General features: G+C 47.7%; 1 protein-coding gene across 1 annotated transcript in view; it reads right to left on the bottom strand.

Moving 5' to 3' along the window:
- Positions 1–19,461, bottom strand: part of HEATR5B (HEAT repeat containing 5B) — a 571,627-nt gene that overhangs the window by 202,423 nt on the left and 349,743 nt on the right. The window contains 2 exon segments of the mRNA XM_029594411.1: positions 5,769–5,942; positions 5,945–6,019. Of these exon segments, the coding sequence (XP_029450271.1) occupies positions 5,769–5,942; positions 5,945–6,019 (249 nt within the window).

The raw sequence follows: 19,461 nt of genomic DNA, 5'->3' as shown, positions 1-19,461 counted from the left end.
TAGGACCTTGACGAAGAAGATGAGGAGGAAGATGCCCGAGCCTTAGAGGACTGTCCACGGCCAGATTGATTAGATCCGCAAACCATGGGCATCAGGGCCACTCAGAAGCCACTATTACACTCCCTGGGTGGATCCTCTATCCTGTGAAGCACCCTTGCCCACCAGACGGCCAAGGAGGGAATACGTACAGGAGAACAGATGTGGGCCAGGGAAGCAAAACAAGCGCATCTACCCCCTCTGTGCCGTGATCCTTTCTGCGACTGAAGTGAGGAGCCCTTGGCATTATCCCGCATTGCCATCAAGACCAGGTGGGGAGTCCCCCACCTGCGAGAAATAGATCCATTGATCAGTCCAAGAGTTCCCACTCTCCGGGGACCTATGCGCCTCCGACTTAGAAAGTCTGCTTGTATGTTGTCCTTTCCGGCGATGTCACTAGCATCGCAAGATTTTGTTCTGCCCAAACGGCCTGGCTTCTGGTTGCCTCCTTGACGGTTGATGTAGGCCACCGTTGTCGCCACTGTCTGAGAGAACTCGAACCGCCTATGGCGTAATTGAGGGAGGAAAGTGTTTGCAAGGCCAAGCAAAACCGCTCTGGTCTCCAGGTGCTTTGATCGACCATCCAGACTCCTCCAGGACCAGCTGCCCTGTACTGAAAAATACTGGCAAACAGCTCCCCAGCCGGAGAGAGAGACTGGCATCCGTGGTCACCACTATTCAGTTCGAGACCTCCAGATCCACCCGTCAAGATAAGTTGTGTAGGCAAAGCTACCACCCAAGACTGGACCTGGCGTGATCGGTGAGCAGCAGAGGGAATTGGAAATTCTCCGACTTGGGATCCCACCAGGAAAGCAACGCTTGTTGTAACGGTCGAGCCGATGCAGACTGAGAAAATCCATGTGAACATTGTCGACTCCGGTTGATGTGGGACGCTGCTATGCTGGTCAAGTGCCGTTCCGCCCAGTCGATTAGATGGCGAGCTTCCAGTGCTATTGGCTGACTCTTGGTTCCCCCCCTGGCGACTGATGTAAGCCACCGTGGTCGCATTGTCAGACAGAACCCTGACTGACTTACCCCTGAAGTGGGTAGAAAGGCCTGCAACACGAGTCGCACCGCTCTGGTCTCCAGGACGATTGATGGACCATTTGGACTCCTCTTGAGACCACTGCCCCTGGATCAACTTCACAGACACACTACCCCCCAACCATGAAAGGCTGGCATCCGTCGTCACCACCGTCCATTCTGGAAACTACAAGGGGACTCTGCGGGCCAAATTGTCCGAAAGCAGCCACCAATCGAGGACTGGATCGCGCAGACTCAGTCAGCAGCAGTGGTAGATAAAATGTTCAGACATTGGAGTCCATCGGGGAAAGCAACGCGGATTGCAAAGGCCGCATGTGAGCAAAGGCCCAGGGAACTAGTTCCAGTGTTTTAAGACATGGAACCACGGACCCTGCCAAGTAATCCCAGACTTTTGGAGGATGCTTGGACAATGAGACTCGCACCTGACCTCTGCAATTTGAGAATGCGTTCGGGCGTCAGGTAAACACTCCCCTGCCATGTATCAAACAGGGCCCCCAGAAATTCTAAGGACTGGGAGGGAATTAGACGACTCTTGGCCAGGTTTACAACCCATCTGAGCACCAGTAACAATTGAAGCACCCAGTGGATCGCTGCTTGACAAAGGACCGCCGATTTCGCTCGAATCAGCCAATCTCCAGATATGGGTGAACCAACAGGCCTTCCCGGCGAAGTTGCGCCACCACCCACCACCACTATTATCTTGGTAAATGTCCTGGGTGCCGTAGCAAGGCCGAAAGGCAGGGCTTGAAACTGGTAATGATGTCCCAGGATTGAAAACCTCAGTAACTTCTGGTGATCGGCCCGGATCCCGACGTGCAAATATGCCTCTGGCAGATCCAGGGAAGCCAGGAACTCCCCCTGGCGGACTGAAGCAATGACAGACCACATCATCTCCATGCGGAAGCGGGGGACCGAAAGACATTTGTTGACCCGCTTTAGATTGAGAATGGGTCGGAAGGTCCCCTCTTTTTTGGGGACCACAAAGTAAATGGAGTAACTGCCTCATTGTTGTTCTGACGGAAGGAGGAACAGGAGTGATCGCGCCGAGCTCTAAAAGTCGCTGCAACGTCTCCTTTACCACCCTGACGCTTGGTTGCGTAACCGCATGGGGAGACCAGGAACCGGTGATGGGGTCGCCGTGCAAAATCTAAAGTGTAGCCATGTCTTATCACAGAGAGAACCCACTGGTCCGACGTGAGTTGGTCCAGTTTGCCCCCTACAACCGGAACAGAGGAATGGACCGGCCGCACATCACTGCGAAGGCTTACCGCCCTGCGAGGACTGGGAGTTACCAGGTCTACCAAAACACCGTCCTCAAAAGGACTGAGACCAGGACTGCTGCCTGCCAAAAGGCTTTTGAAAAGAAGAAGTGGCCGATCAAGGTGCCCGAGACCTTCTTACTGCCATGAAATTTAGATCGAGAAGAAAAAGAACCTTCTCGACTTCGGCCTATCTACCGGCAAGTCGAACTTTATTCTCTCCCAGAGACTGAATTGTGTTCTCCAATTCCTTTCCAAACAGGAGCTTGCCCTTAAAAAGCAGGGATCCCAGCTGAGACTTGGAAGAAACATCGGCCACCCAGTGTTTTAGCCATAAGAGACGACGAGCAGAGACAGCAGACACCATGGACATGGCCGAAGTGCGCAGCAAATCAGAGAGCATTCCGTGCTATATGCAATAACAGCCTCAAGCCGACCCGCCAGGAGGACCCTTTTCCTCGGATAGCCTGAAGTTGCTGCACCCAGCGAAGGCCCCACTCTCAATGAAAATTGCTACACATAGCAGCACGGAGCCCAAGCACTGAGACTTCCAAAAATCTTTTTGAGTTGAAGCTCTAGCTTTTGATCCTGCAAATCCTTGAGGGCCATTGAGCCGGTAACTGGGATGGTGGTCTTTTTCGTTACTGCTGACAACGCAGCATCCACATAGGCACCCGAAGAAGATCCAACACCTCCTCCGGCAGGGGATACAGCTTATCCATCACCTTTGAAACCTTCAGGCCCAAGTCCAGGGTGTCCCACTCTCGGAAAGCAAATCCGTGGCTGAAAAATGAAATGGGAAGGAGGAAGGCGGACCCCGCAGACCTAACACTGGATCTGTAGCCCCAAGGCAGGACTCTTCCCTGGAGAGCCTCAATACCCAGTTCTGTTAAAATAGAGGGAATAAGAGGCCCCAGCCCTTCCCTCCTGAAGAGACGAACCACTTTGGGATAATCGCCATCCCGCTAAGAGAACCCCCGCAGCGTACCCTGCTGCTGGCTCGCATCCCCTTCAACCCCCCTCAGAGGTGGAGATGGCAGATCTTGAGCATCGGGGTCCTCAGGATCTGAGGAAGGATCAGAAGCAGTCTGCGGAGCCCCAGACCTTAATTGCCGAAATGGCTTAACGTGACTCGCTTGCCTCGGACAGCCTGGACCGCTTGCGAGGCCTGAGCAACAGCCTCTGCCAAAAAAGATTGGTCAGACACCCTCCTTTTCCCTGCTTTCCGGGCCTTAAAGGCCCTGTGCATCAAAAGCACAAAATCAGAGGAAAATGAAGAAGCAGAAGAGGAGGTATCAGAATCCCCTTGGGGACATCCCTGCTGATTGGCACCATGCCCTCCCGACTTGCCCCCCTCAGGGACCGTCCTTTGGGGTAATAAATACGGTGGGAGACTCCCCTCCCCCGCCACTGAAAGTGCCGCTGACCTCGCAGCCGTGAGGGAATCCAACACGGCACCTGAGAAGGGGGCTGCAGCTCCCCAAAGGCTCCGGAGACCGTCTGGATCCTTAGAAGAACCCCCGTGGGGGTCAAGGAGGCTCCCTCGCGCAGGTAAACAAGAAGCACAGAGCCCGTTGCGCAAGAGCCAAGCCGCGCGGCGCCACAAGCGGACCTCCGCGGCATTTGTTTCCCCTTCAAATGTAAGAGGTTTCCCCTGTACTAACAAATGAAATCATGGCGAACAGGGTGGCCACTCGACCGGAAGGCAAGGGAGAGTCAGAGAACAGAAGAAAAAAAAACTTTTTTTTTTTTTTTTTTTGAAATTTGCCCACTGACCTCCAGGTCCTGGTCAGTCTGGAGGGGAGTGAGCCGGGCTCCCCGGTATCACCCCCCGTGCTATAAGTAGGTATCAATAGGGCCCTCGACCCTGTGCTACAGCTGCCTCTCCAAACCAGGAAGGATGGTCCCCTCAGGATCTAGCAACCCCTTGGGAGGGTGAAGACCATCTCTCCTGTGAGCCCCCCCCTTTTTTTTTTTGTATTATTATATTTTAAATGCTAACTAATCTCTTTTTTTTTTTAAACTACGTAACTAGAACAGACTGTAGGTTTTGCACCTCCACCATCTGCTGGAGACAGAGAAACACTGACGGACTCTAGGTGGCACCTGGGTATATACGGCAGAGTCCTTCAAAACTATTCTGTCTCCACTGCTGGAGGGGAGGCAAAACCCAGGAGTCTGGACTGATCCAGGTACGTACAAGGAATATTGACTTCTGTATATTTTTACCCAATCATTATTTTACATTTCATGTGCTAGCATCCAAAACAAAAAATCAGGGTATGAAGTTAGGATAAGCAGCTTTCAATTATACAGACTACCACAGTAGTTTCTTTCTACAGGTAAGACCGTATTTTACCTGCAGAAATGACCTTTTACAAAACTACCCATTTGATATGTGAGTAAACATGCATGTATTTCCTGTTAATGTGCAAATGCATCCAAACTGAGAGGAAGAATTCCCTTGATCGGGGTTGAGGAGAGGTTTGCACTTACATGAATGTGTTTATTTTCAAAACCATGCACATAAAATTTCCTGAAAATTTTCCACACATGTAAACAGCTATAACTCAGGTGCAGGTAAATTGGGTGGAATAATTTTCAACATAGACTTAAGTACATAAGTCTGCTTTGAAAACTGGTTGCAACTTATGTGTATTTTTGCCACCTGATTTAGTAAAACTGTTTGAAAATTACCCCCTCAGAGGTCGATTTTAAAATGAGCACGCATGCGCCCATACATACGCATATTGGCATATGAGCAAGGATACGCTAGCATTTTTAAACATGCATGCACTTATGCGCACGTTTTAAATGCGTCAAGCATGCATAAGTATGTTCCTAATTTTAAGAAGTTACTTGAGCTTAGGCAGTATGCAAGTCTCTTCAATAGGACCATATCTGCTTTTTATAGGCGTATGTCAGCGAATTTTAAAACATGCTCACGCGAGGCACCTTCCCAGTTGTCCAATTAGTCCACCAGTTTGTCCAGTTAATAGCGAGGTTTTTCAGACCCCTCTGGTTCTTCATTCCTGCATGCTGCCCAGTTGACCTGGACCGTTCACCCTCCGTCCTCTAAGCCATACAACTCAAGATCTACAGAGAGCAGCAGTAGTAAAGTTACGCTGATATCTTGTGTACATGTGCCTTGAGTTTCATTTTAAAAGTTAATGTGCAAGTCTTGAACATTACCCTGAATGCTCATTCCCCGCCCCTTTTCTGCCCCCCTTATTCCTCACGTGTGCACGGGTATATCTGTGCGTATTTTACAGCTTTTAAAAATTGCGTTGGCTCATGCGAAGCCCATGTGTATATATGTGGGTACTTTTGTGCGAGGAATACTTTTAAAATAGACCTGTCAGTATATTTTCTATAAAAAATAAAAATAAATAAATACAAAAAAATAAGATAACATAACTTTGTAATTACTTTTAGGATTTTTCAGCTTTGATGAACGGGCCATTGCTAGGTCAAAATGAGCCTTGTGTGTGTTCTCACATAGCATGATAACTCGACACAGACAGTCAGCAGCAAATACACGTGTGGCCCAGCGAGGAGCCACAGAAGGCTTTGATTTGTCATCATCTCCATGCGTTGTAAAATAGTATCATCGTCCATCTCATCCTTCTTCTCGAACTCTTCATCCTTGCTGCCTCCCACAGGGCCCGCTGTGCTCATGTCTACAATGACAATAACAAACATGTGATAAACAAAAATCCCTTGCTTAGAATTATACTCAGGGACCTGACTATTGTGAGCACATTACCAGAAATTTGCAAAAATCAGTCACTGTAGATATGACTCCATTGAGCTGGGTGGGGAGGCAGTCTCTTCCTTCTATCAATCTCTAGATAATTCTTTCCTCTCCAACCTTCATTCCTTCTTCCCACTGGTTGACAGGAGAAAAGCACACTTCAGTCTCCTCAGCCCAACAGGGTCTCTCTTGTGGTGCTCTGTGGTTCATGCCCCAACCAAATCCGGCCAGCAGAAGCTGGTGCATGTAGGAAATGTGCTCTCTTCCTGCTGGCCAAGTGGATGAAGGACCAGGGAGATCATGCGCCAAACAGAGAATGTGGAGATAGGTCTTCTGGAATGGAGAGACAACAGTGGGATGTAGGTGGCTCCCCCTCTGATTAAGTTCTGGCAGTGGTGATAGCAGAAAGATGGCAGGAGTGCACTCAGTTTGAGCAGAAGCCCTTGAGTCAGTAGAACATACCTCTGAGGAACACACAGAAGAACATCTTCAAAGTCATTGTTATAGATAATACTAAGATGCTTACCTGTAATGGATGCTCTCTGTAGACAGCAGGATAATCAAGCCACAAAAGTGCATGACACCTGAAGTGCGCCAACATGGAAAAAACCTCTCAGATGCTTTTTAGGATTTTCTGAGCATGTGTAAACCATCTTGCACAGCCATGCTATGTGAGCTCCCTCAATATTGCATATAAGTTGAAATCAACTTCAAAAAGAGGAGGGATAGAGGGAGAAGGAGATGAGAATACCATTAAAAATAAGCTAATTAGAGGGCCAATATTCAAAGCCTTTCTCCAATTACCTTTTGAGTTAGCACAGACAAAGCCAGTATTTGAATATTTTCCTCCAGGGTGATGAATAAGCAAATGTTGCTTACCTGTAACAGGTGTTCTCCACAGGACAGCAGGATGTTAGTCCTCACATATGGGTGACATCACAGGATGGAAGCCCAATCACGGGAACACTTTTGTCAAAGTTTCCAGAACTTTTGACTGGCCCCAACTGGGCATGCCCAGCATGGCACTAACCCTGCAGCCAGCAAGGGTCCCCCTTCAGTCTTATTTGAAAGCTACAGGCAGTGCTGAAAAATAAAACAAAACGTTACGAACCCAACAACAGCGGGGGCGGCGGGCGGGTTTTGTGAGGACTAACATCCTGCTGTCCTGTGAGAACACCTGTTACAGGTAAGCAACATTTGCTTTCTCACAGGACAAGCAGGATGGTAGTCCTCACATATGGGTGAGTACCGAGCTGAGGATGTCCGAACAGCACCAAATGTACCCAACAGCGTGCAACAGGCACAACAACTGGGGTGGAATTTGATAGAGGGCATCCTGAACCCCACCGGGCAGTCGGAAGGGTGTTGGTACGTCACGTTGGAAATAGGTTACGCAGGACAGACTGGCCGAAGATGGAATCTTGTCTTCCGGCTTTGTCCAAGCAATAGTGGGCTGCGAAAGTGTGGAGAGAATTCCAGGTTGCAGCCCTGCAAATGTCAGGAAGCGGGCACCGAGCATAGGTGTGCTACTGAAGTCGCCATGGCCCTCAAAGAGTGTGCTTTAACATGGTCTTGAAAAGGAATGCCTGCTTGCTGATAGCAAAAAAGATATGCACTCCGGCCAACCAGGGAGGAGAGAGTCTGCTTACCCCACAGGTTGCCCTAATTTGTTGGGATGGAAAGAGACGAATAACTGAGTGCTCGTCCTGTGAGCATCTGTACGGTCTAGGTAGAACACTAGAGCTCCGTTTACAGTAAAGGGTATGCAGAGCCTGTTCCCCTGGATTGGAATGGGGCCTGGGAAAGAAGGTAGGTAGTATGATGGATTGATTAATGTGAAACTCCGAAACTACCTTAGGTAAGAACTTAGGGTGAGTGTGGAGTACCGCCCGGTCCTGCAGGAGTTTAGTGTAAGGCGGATAGGTAACTAGGACCTGTAACTCACTAACCCTGCAGCAGAAGTGATAGCCAAAAGGAAAATCACTTTCCATGTGAGATATTTTAGGTCACAGGAGTGAAGAGGCTCGAATGGTGGTTTCATGAGCCGACGAGAACCAGGTTAAGGTCCCAAGAAGGGGCTGGAGGACGTAAAGGGGGCTTGATATGGAGCAAGCCCCTTAAAAAGCATGTTACAAGGGGTTGCACCAATATAGGAACATCCCCGACACCTTTATGGAAGGCGGCCACCGCACTGACATGCATTCTGATGGAAGAGGTCTTTAGACCTGATTCTGACAAATGCCAGAGATAGTCCAAAAACCTTGGGATTCGACAGGAAAAGAGATCAAGGGACTGCGAGGTGCACCATGATGTGTACCTTTTCCATTTATAGGAATAAGATTTTCTTGTGGAAGGCTTTCGTGAAGCAATCAAGGCACGAGAAACCGAATCTGAAAGGTTAAGTGGTTGAAGGATTAACCTTTCAACATCCATGCCGTCAGAGACAAGGCCTGTAGATTGGGATGGCGTAGGCATCCGTTGTTTTGAGTGATCAGATGCGGGTCCGTTCCCAAGGGAATGTGCCTGCGGATGGAAAGATCCTGAAGTATGGGAAACCTCACTGGCCACTGGCATGGCCAGTGAGGTGCTATGAGGATCATGGTTCCCTTGTCCTGATGCAGCTTCATGAGAGTCTTCGAGAGAAGAAGAAGTGGAGGGAATGCATAGAGCAGACTGGTTGCCCAGGAGAGGGAGAACGCACCTCTGGGCAGAGAGCACTCGCTCCGAATGAGAGAGCAGTAGTTGTCCACTTTGTGGTTCTGAGGGACACAAAGAGGTCTGTCTGGGGGTATCCCCATGGTCAGAAGATTGAGGTCGCTACCGAGGGGTTGAGAGACCACTCGTGTGGTTGGAAGACGCGACGCAGTTTGCCTGCCAAGACATTGTCCATTCCCGCTAAGTAGGTGGCCCTGAGGTACATCGAGTGGGAGAGCGCTTCCGCCCAAATCTGCGCAGCTTCCTGACACAGAAGGAAGGAGCCTGTGCCTCCCTGTTTGTTGATGTACCACATGGCCACCTGGTTGTCCGTCTGAATCAGGATGATGTGATTTGATAGGCAATCCTGAAAAGCTCTGAGAGCATATCACATTGCTCGATACTCCAGGAAATTTATATGGTGTTTGGCTTCTTCTGGAGATCAAGATCCTTGTGTCTGCAGATCATTCACATGGGCTCCCCACCCGAGGTTGGAAGCGTCGTGGTGAGGATGAGTTGAGGATCTGGCACTTGAAAGGGCAGTCCCTGGAGGAGATTGTTCTGATCTTTCCACCAGGTAAGAGACAGACGGAGTGAGTCGGTGATGTGGACAATGGTCGACAGAGGCTGAACAGCTTGAATCCATTGTGACCTCAGAGTCCAATGCATGAGCCTCATGGCCAGGCGGGCCATTGGTGTGACATGGACTGAGGACGCCATGTGTCCTAGGAGGACGAGGAATTGGCAAGCTGTTGCTGTATGCTGAGACTGCAAATGGTGAGCGAGAGACACAAGGGTTAGAGCTTGTTGTTGAGGTAGAAAGGCTTTTGCCTGCAAGGTGTCCAAGTCTGCCCCAATGAACGACAAGGTTTGAGATGGGACTAAGTAGGATTTTTCGTAATTGACGAGAAATCCTAGAGAAATTAGAGTGTATGGGGTCAAGTCGAGGGACGACCGAGCGGCTTGCTGGGTTGGGGCCCTGATTAACCAGTCGTCCAGATAGGGGTAGACATGAACACCTTGTTTCCTGAGGAAAGCTGCGACAATACGAGGAACATTTGGTAAAGACTTGTGGTGCCGATACTAGGCCGAATTGGAAGCACTCTGTATTGATAGTGCTTTGGGCCTACTAAAACCTGAGGTACTTGCAATGAGCTGAAGATATTGCAATGTGGGTGTATGCGTCCTGAAGATCCAGAGAGCAGAGCCAGTCTCCTCTTTGCAGAAGAGATAGAAGTTGAGCCCAAGGTTACCATCTTGAACTTTTCCCACTGAAGGTACTTGTTGAGAGCACGTAGGTCCAGAATTGGACGAACTCCCCGGATTTTTTGGGGATCAAAAAGTACCGGGAATAGAACCCTAGGCCTTGCTGCGAGAGTGGACAGGTTCTATTGCTCTTAACTGGAGAAGAAGGGAAACTTCCTGCTCCAGAAGGACAGAATGGTCGGATACTCTCCAAGTTTGCAGAGGTGGTGAGTCCGGTGGAAGAGCAAGAAAGTTTAGGTGGTAACCCTGAGCAATGATTGCTAGCACCCATTGGTCAGTTGTGATTGATTGCCACATGCCGTGAAAGTGGCACAATCGACCTTCCACTGATATGCTTGGCAGAGGAATCAGGCTGCTGCTCTCCAAGTGAAAGGCAAAAACCTGAAGCAGGCCCCGGCTGAGGAGATGCTTGCAGCTTTTGCCTTCGGGCCTGCCGAGGCTGAGGTTTTTGATAAGGCCTCATAGTTCGGGACCTTGTTGGTGGAGGATAGTACTTCCTTGGATGGAAGAATGACTTCTTAGAGTCCTTCCTGAAGGGCTGTCTAGAAGGGAAGTCAGAACGTATCGATGAGAGCTGTTTAAGGGTCTCATGATGATCCTTTAAAATTCAGCCACTATTTTCTGGATCTGTTCACCGAACAGATTGTCTCCTACACATGGTAGGTCATATAGTCTATCCTGTACTTCTGGGCAAAGGTCAGAAGATTTGAGCCAGGCCCAGCGTCTTGCCGAAATGGCAGCCGCAGACACTCTAGTAGAGATGTCGAAGATATCGTAAGCTGTTCTTATCTCATGCTTTCCTGCCTCAAACCCCTTGTTGACAAAGATTTGAAGCTGTTCTTGGAATTGGTCAGGCAGGGTTTCAGAGAAGTCCTGTATCTGCTTGAAAATGACCCTGTTGTATTGGGTCATATACAGCTGGTAAGCAGCAATTCTGGAGACGAGCATGGCCCCTTGGAACACTCGTCAACCAATATTGTCTAGGAACTTGTGTTCCTTAACAGGAGGGGTAGATGTGTGAGGCTTCGTCCTTTTTGCTTTCTTTTGAGCCGATTCTACCACAACTGAGTGGTGGTCAAGCTGGGATTTTTGAAAGCCGGGGGCTGACTGTACTAAATAGGTAGTATCAGCTTTTCTATGGACTGGAGCAATGGATCCAGAGTTTTCCCAGTTCTTTTTGAGGAGGTCAAGAAGAACTTGATGAATGGGAATAGACGTGATCACTTTAGGGGCATCCAGGAACTAGAGAAGCTCCATCATCTGGTGCCTGTCATCCTGCTCCGTCTGAAGCTGAAAAGGGACCAAGTCAGACATTCCTTCACAAAATTAATGAAAGAAAGGTCCTCTGGAGGAGAACGCTTTCTACTTCAGTAGGAGAGGGAGGTGAAGGGCAAGTCATCGGTGTCTGTGGAAGTATCATCACACCAGTTGTCATAAGGATCAGCAGACTGACCTATAGGACAAGAAGGGGGGTGGGATACCTGAAGGCCCGGCTGAGCTCCGAGAAAATCGAAGGATTACCGGGGGCACCGTGGACGCCCTGGAGGGCATCGGTGCTGGCATCGAAAGGCGCTGATATGCATATCGCTCCCGATGAATGAATTCGTGGCGAGGGACGACATGGCATCGATGGCTGAGGCAATACTCCCGAAGGAGGAATGTGGAACGGTATTTCTCCTCCCTATGAAGCTGTCAACGGGAGCGCACCGGAAACCATCGGAGACCCGGGAATCACTGGTGGAAGGGCGGTCATGAGCGCCTCCATCCGGGATAGCAGTGGTGCCAGCGCTGCTGCAATCGGGTCGGTGACAGATTCCACTCTCGGTGCCGGAGGAACCTGAAGCCGTTGCATCGCCTTGTCGATGGCCTCCTGGACCAGCCGGTCCAGTTCTTCCGGAGACCTGGAGCAAGCAGGCCCCCGGCTCCGTGACGGAAGAGGAGGGCAGAGGCACAGTCGAAGGGACCACCTTTACAGGCGGAATCGCGACTCCCAAACCCCAATCGGGTGAGGGTGGCCTCGATGTCCCGGTCGCAGGAATAGTTGGTGCCGTTCCTGGACGGGGATTCTTCGATGGTGGTTCGGACGGTGGCGAGGTCGATGACTTCGCTCCCTCGACGGTCCGAGACTTACGATGTCAATGGCGATGTTTCTTCTCCCTACGATCCCCTCAATCTTGAGGGGGGTAACGGGAATCGATGGCAGTGAAGACAGCCGTGGACGGTCACCGGACGGTTGTCGATGCTGGTGCAATTTGACTGTGCCGGTTCCGATGACGTCGATGTGATGGACGGCGTCGGGGGTGTGAGCACGGAAGAGGAGTCCCATCTGCTCCATTCTGGCTTTGCGACCTTTTGGTGTTATGAGGGCACAGTTGGTGCAAGTCAGGACATCATGCTCACAGCCTAAACACATTACACAGACTCCATGAGGGTCTGTGATAGACATTGTGCGAGTACAGTCCGGGCACCAACGAAACCCCGACGCCATGGCCATAGAAAATATCGAGCCGCAGTACAGTCGACGGCCAGTAGGCCGCGAGGGTCAAACTCAACTGTAATCGACGGAAGATGGTCAAAAACTTACTGGAGTACCACGGCCTGAGAAAACTTAGAGGAGGGACCCCTGTGGGGTAATTTAAATTTAATTAACTCCGTGAGGAAAATTCCTGTCAAGAATCTCTTCAGAGCTCCTAAACTGCGAGGCTACTGCTGCGCGGAAAAAAGAAGACTGAAGGGGGACCTCTGCTGGCTGCAAGGTTAGTGCCATGCTGGGCATGCCCAGTAGGGGCCAGTCAAAGTTCTGGAAACTTTGACAAAAGTGTTCCGTGATTGGGCTCCATCCTGTGATGTCACCCATATGTGAGGACTACCATCCTGCTTGTCCTGTGAGAAAATTGTGTACACTAAATTTGTTCACATAGGAATGTTAACCTTTAAACCGGCATGTGGGCGCTCATTTGCGCACAAACGTTGACCTGCACCCATTTTATAACATGTGCGCACGTTATACAATAGTCTGATTGTGCGCACATGTGCATCAAATTTTAAGTGGGCGCACAAATCCTGCTTCTACCGCGTAAGTCAGGGGGTTCTAAAAGAAGCGATCACCCACGCCATTCCCAGTTTAGCCAGTTAACAGATAGGTTCTCCAACCATCCCTGGCTTGATAGCGTACATTCTCCCCCCCCCCAGTTACCCAGGCCATTTAAACAATCAGAAATGGCTGACTTTTTTTTTTTTTTTTTTAAACTTACGCCATCCATAGCAGAAGTAAAGTTATGTGGCAGGGGTCCTCTGGGAAAGCCAGGGCACATAAGTATTTACATGCACATCTCTGGTTCGTGTCCCGAAATGCCCAACCCCCTTCCCTTTTTGAAATCTTTGGATATGTGCGAGCTATGGGAGATATGCAGTGGGCGGCTTTTAAAATCCACTAGGGTGCACAAGCCCAATTTATTTGCGCATTACCTAATTAATGCATGCACTGGGCTTTTAAAATTCACCTTAAAAAGAGGTGCTGCAGTCATTCCTGGGGCAAGGCTAAACTTTAGCCAGTGATCACAGAAGCTGAGCACTGTTTAGCTAAAGTCATGAAAGTCTGGTCAGCAAAACAGCTGTAAGGGTGTAACTTTATCCTTCAATAGTAGATTTATGTGCATAGGGCATTCTGAATATCCAAATAAATTTGTGCACATAACTAACCTGCTCATCAGTTCTCTGAATAATGACTTCAATGTTCCTCTGACCACCACAGAAATAGAATAGAAACATAGAAACATAGAATGACGGCAGAAGAAGACCAAAACGGCCCATCCAGTCTGCCCAGCAAGCTTCACACACTTTTTTCTCTCATACTTATCTGTTCTCTTAGCTCTTGGTTCTATTTCCCTTCCACCCCCACCATTAATAGTAGAAAGCAGTGATGGAGCTGCATCCAAGTGAAATATCTAGCTTGATAAGTTTAGGGGTAGTAGGGGTAGTAACCGCCGCAATAAGCAAGCTACACCATGCTTTATTTGTTTTACTCAGACTATGTTATACAGCCCTTATTGGTTGTTTTTCTTCTCCCTGCCGTTGAAGCAGGGAGCTATGCTGGATATGCTTGAAGTATCAGTTTATTCTTCTCCCATGCTGTTGAAGCAGAGAACTATGCTGGATATGCATTGAAAGTGAAGTATCAGGCACATTTGGTTTGGGGTAGTAACCGCCGTAACAAGCCAGCTACTCCCGCTTGTGAGTGCGAACCCTTTTTTTCTTCGCCCCTGCCGTTGAAGCAGAGAGCTCTGCTGGATGTGTGTAGTATCAGTTTTTTCTTCTCCCTGCCGTTGAAGCAGAGAACTATGCTGTATATGCATAGAAATTGAAGTAACAGGCTTATTTGGTTTGGGGTAGTAACCGCTGTAACAAGCCAGCTACTGCCCCCTTTGTGAGTGCAGATCCTTTATTCCACATTTCCTCTTGCTGTTGAAGCTAGAACGATGTTGGAGTCACAGTAAGCATGTGTACGTTTATTGAATAAGGGTATTGTCTCCAGGCAGTAGCCATCATTCTGGCGAGTCACCCACTCTTCATTGGCGGCCTCTTGACTTTATGGATCCACAGTGTTTATCCCATGCCCCTTTGAAGTCCTTCACAGTTCTGGTCTTCACCACATCCTCCGGAAGGGCATTCCAGGCATCCACCACCCTCTCCGTGAAGAAATACTTCCTAACATTGGTTCTGAATCTTCCTCCCTGGAGCTTCAAATCGTGACCCCTGGTTCTGCTGATTTTTTTCCTACGGAAAAGGTTTGTCGTTGTCTTTGGATCATTAAAACCTTTCAAGTATCTGAAAGTCTGTATCATATCGCCTCTGCTCCTCCTTTCCTCCAGGGTGTACATATTTAGATTCTTCAATCTCTCCTCGTACGTCATCCGATGAAGATCCTCCACCTTCCTGGTCGCCCTTCTCTGTACCGCTTCCATCTTGTCTTTGTCTTTTTGTAGATACGGTCTCCAGAACTGAACACAGTACTCCAGGTGAGGCCTCACCAAGGACCTGTACAAGGGAATAATCACTTCCCTTTTCTTACTCGATATTCCTCTTTCTATGCAGCCCAGCATTCTTCTGGCTTTTGCTATAGCCTTGTCGCATTGTTTCGCAGACTTCATATCATTAGACACTATCACCCCAAGGTCCCTCTCCTGCTCCGTGCACATCAGCCTTTCCCCCCCCCCATCGAATACAGTTCATTCGGGTTTCCACTCCCCATATGCATGACTTTGCACTTCTTGGCATTGAATCTCAGCTGCCATATCTCGACCACTCTTCCAGTTTCCTTAGATCCCGTCTCATTCTCTCCACTCCTTCCGGCGTGTCCACTCTGTTGCAGATCTTAGTGTCATCCGCGAAAAGACAAACCTTGCCTTCTATCCCGTCCGCAATGTCGCTCACAAAGATATTGAACAGGACCGGTCCCAACACCGATCCTTGCGGTACAACCACTTAAAACCGCTCTCTCTTCAGAGAAGGTTCCATTTACCATCACACGTTGTCTTCTGTCCGTCAACCAATTTGCAATCCAGGTCACCACCTCGGCACTCACTCCCAAGCTTCTCGTTTTATTCACTAGTCTCCTGTGCGGAACCGTGTCAAAAGCTTTGCTGAAATCCAAGTATATGATATCGAGCGCTCTTCCTCGATCCAATTCCTTGGTTACCCAGTCAAAAAAGTCAATCAGATTTGTCTGACAGGATCTTCCCCTGGTGAATCCATGTTGCCTCTGGTCCATCAATTCTCCAGACTGTAGATAGTTCACTATTCTCTCTTTCAGCAGTGACTCCATTACTTTTCCCACCACCGAAGTGAGGCTGACCAGTCTGTAGTTGCCAGCCTCCTCCCTGTTCCCACTCTTGTGAAGCGGGACCACCACCGCCGCTCTTCTCCAATCATTCGGCACCACTCCCGTTTCTAGGGATCTATTGAACAGGTCACACAGTGGAGCTGCCAGAACATCTCTGAGCTCCCTCAATATCCTTGGATGAATCCCATCAGGCCCCATGGCTTTGTCCACTTTCAGGTTCTTTAGCTCTTCCCACACATTTTCTACTGTAAAAGGATTTTCATCTATTCCACTTCCCACCAGTTTTTTGTTGTGTAGAGATGGTCCTTCTCCAGGGTCTTCTTTAGTGAACACAGAGCTGAAGTATTCGTTTAATATTTCTGCCATTTCTTCGTCTCCCTCCACACATTGATCATTACCACCTTTCAATTTCACTATACCACTTTGGATCTTTCTCTTTTCGCTGATGTATCTGAAAAATGTTTTGTCACCATTTTTTATCTCCTTGGCAATCCTCTCTTCCGCTTGACTTTTTGCCAACTTGATTAATTTCTGTCTCCCTCAGTTGATACAAATATTCTTCTTTGTGTTCCTCCCTTTGGGATCTTTTATATGTCTTGAATGCTGTTCTTTTAGCTTTAATTTTGTCAGCCACCTCCTTTGAGAACCAGATAGGTTTCAATTTTCTTTTGCTTTTCTTTACATTTCTAACATATAGAGCAGTTGCCTTGGTGATTGCTCCTTTTAGATTGGTCCACTGCTGATCCACATCTCTCTCGTTCTCCCATCCTTTCAGTTCTTCCTCCAGGTACTTCCCCATTTCCTCAAAGTCTGTGTTTTTGAACTGTAAAACTCGGGTCTTTGTGGTTCTTTTCCCTATTCTTTTAGTGATATTAAACCATACCGTTTGATGATCACTGCTGCTGAGGTGGGCACCCACCTGGACATCTGAGACATTATCTGCATTAGTGAGTACTAAGTCGAGTATAGCTCCTTCTCTGGTGGGTTCCAACACCATTTGTTTGAACAAAGATACTTGCATGGCATCCACTATCGCTCTGCTATTTTTAGTTTCTGCAGATGGGATTTTCCAGTCTACATCTGGCATATTAAAGTCACCCACGATCACCACTTCTCCCTTCTTACCTATCTTATGGATGTCTTCGACCAGGTCTCTGTCCAGCTCTTCCTTTTGGTTTGGAGGCCTGTAAACCACTCCAATATAAATGGACGCTCCGTCATCTTTTTTTAGGTCGAGCCATAGAGCTTCTTCCTTACCCCAACTTCCTTGTAGCTCAGATGCTTGGATGTTGTTTCTGACATAAAGAGCCACACCTCCCCCTTTTCTATCCTCTCTGTCCTTCCTTAACAAGTTATAGCCAGGTATTGTTGTATCCCAATCATGAGATTCTGTGAACCATGTCTCTGTGATAGCAACAATGTCCAATTCTGCCTCAGCCATTAGGGCCTGCAGATCTGGGATTTTATTTCCCAAACTATGAGCATTTGTGGTCATAGCCTTCCAGGTACTCTCTTTAAGGTTATTGCTTTTCCTGGACTCCTTATAAGATATTAGTTGAGATTTGCTATTCACTTCACTCTCTCTTTTTGTAGTTGTGCCACTGTTGACAGAGTTATTCATCTGAATTAGATTTTTCTTTTGGTTATGGATCTTGAAATACTGCATGCATTGTGTTTTTTCTCTCATTTCTGGTAACACTTCAATGTTTTTCTCAAGAACTTCTTCAGTTTTTTAATATAGAGATGGCTGCTTGTTCTTTTTGCATTTGGTACATTGTGTGTCTCCTCATCACAGGTCTAATTCTACCTGAGCCCACTGTATTCCTGGATTTTAAAGAACTTAATGACCTGTTTGAGTGGGGGGGTGTACCTCTTGGCTGCCCATCTGTCAAGAATGGGTGACTGTGGGTCCTACCTGAGCCTAATGAATCTCCTTTTCTTGACTCCTGGTTTTTTTGCGATATTGGGGAATTATGTTCTGAGTAATGCAATGTGGGTGTATTACTTTTAATTGAAGCTAATTGATCTTTAATCTCAGTCAGCTCCTTTTTCAAGGAAGAGAGTTGTGCACAAATTGGGCAAGCTCTAAGTGTCCAGATGCTTTCCCTCAGAATAAAGGCTCCACAGCAGTTACATTGGATAGTCCTCATCATGGGAATTTGTGAATTGTATTTTCTTGACTTTTACCAATGCACTAATTTATCTCGCCGCCAATGGTACGTTAGGCAGTCTTTATTAGAAAACAAGCCCCAGGGGTGGGTGGGTAGAGGGGCAGGGTGGGAGGGAGGCAAACAGTTAAGCCTGGGACAAGCTGGGTTAAGCAGGGCACTTCTGGACGGCTCCTTGCTTTTTGGTCAATTGTTTTAAAAAACAGTCTTTATGCCCCAATTTTTTGTTTGAACAACTTATTTATGCCAGCTAATTTCAAAACAGAGAGACTTAAACAGTTTACAAGCTGGAGAGCGATTTGGTATGGGTGGTGGGCTTTTTTTTCTTTTTTCAATTTATGCAGCAGACAGCAAAATTAACTTACTAGAATAATCTTACTATCAAGAACTGAAACACACACTATAATTAAAATTAAAACACAGACAGTAATTAAGAACAGAAGCTTTCTACACAACTAAGCAACAGCAGAAATACTTAGCTCAATGCAATATACACTGCCTCCAAGAGAACACACTCTAACGTGTGCACAGGACCACCCTAGTTAAGAGTTGTCTTCCAACAAAAAAAGGGTAAAATATCTGTTAACTGGCGGATAACATTTTTGTGGTGCAAACCCCTTTTATTATATATCACTATTTTTCTTTTAAGGAACACAACTGAAGATAATAAAAATGAGCCTTAGAGGGGATGAAGTGGGATTCTAATTCTCAAAGAAATCTTGGAGGACAGACTGGACAAATCTACTGCTGTCTCTAGAATCAATATCTAAACAATAATGGGATGTGAATGTGTTGACAGAAGTCTATTTTTCAGCCTTGCAAATCTTCTCAATAGAAGGCAATCTAAGATGGTCAACTGATGCAACCATAGCTTGGATACTGACATGCCCATTTAGCATTACATCTGCATAGGCATAACAAAAGGAGATGCAATCTGCTATTCAACTGGAAAGGGTTTATTTGGCTACTGCAAATTCAGGACTGTTTCGGTCAAAAGAAACAAAAAGCCAAAAGGACTTTAATATCAAGTTTGCTGCAGATAGAACACGAAGGCTCTCTATGATCCAAATTGTATAAAATTTGTTCACTCTTGTGAGCATGTGGCCTGAGAAAGAATATTGGTAGAACAATTAAGGTGGAAAGTCTGACAATCTGTTTAGATCAGTTGCAAACCAATCTCTCTTTCTACTTGAGAAAAATCTCATCCACCACTGTCTGATCCAGTAACCAATAATGGGGATCTAGAATACAACTCAATTTGTCTGCCAGGGCATTGTCTTTTCCCACCAGAAGTGTGGTTTTAAGGTCATTCCCTGAGAGCTGGCCCAGTTCCTCACTCTGGCAGCTTCTCGACAGAGGAGTGATCCAGGACCTCTCTGCATGTTCAAATATAACAAC

This window comes from Rhinatrema bivittatum, chromosome 3, assembly GCF_901001135.1.
Source record: "Rhinatrema bivittatum chromosome 3, aRhiBiv1.1, whole genome shotgun sequence".
In the NCBI taxonomy this organism is placed as follows: domain Eukaryota; kingdom Metazoa; phylum Chordata; class Amphibia; order Gymnophiona; family Rhinatrematidae; genus Rhinatrema; species Rhinatrema bivittatum.
The sequence above is the reverse complement of the archived record's forward strand: the minus strand, read 5'-3'. Positions and strand labels throughout refer to the sequence as shown.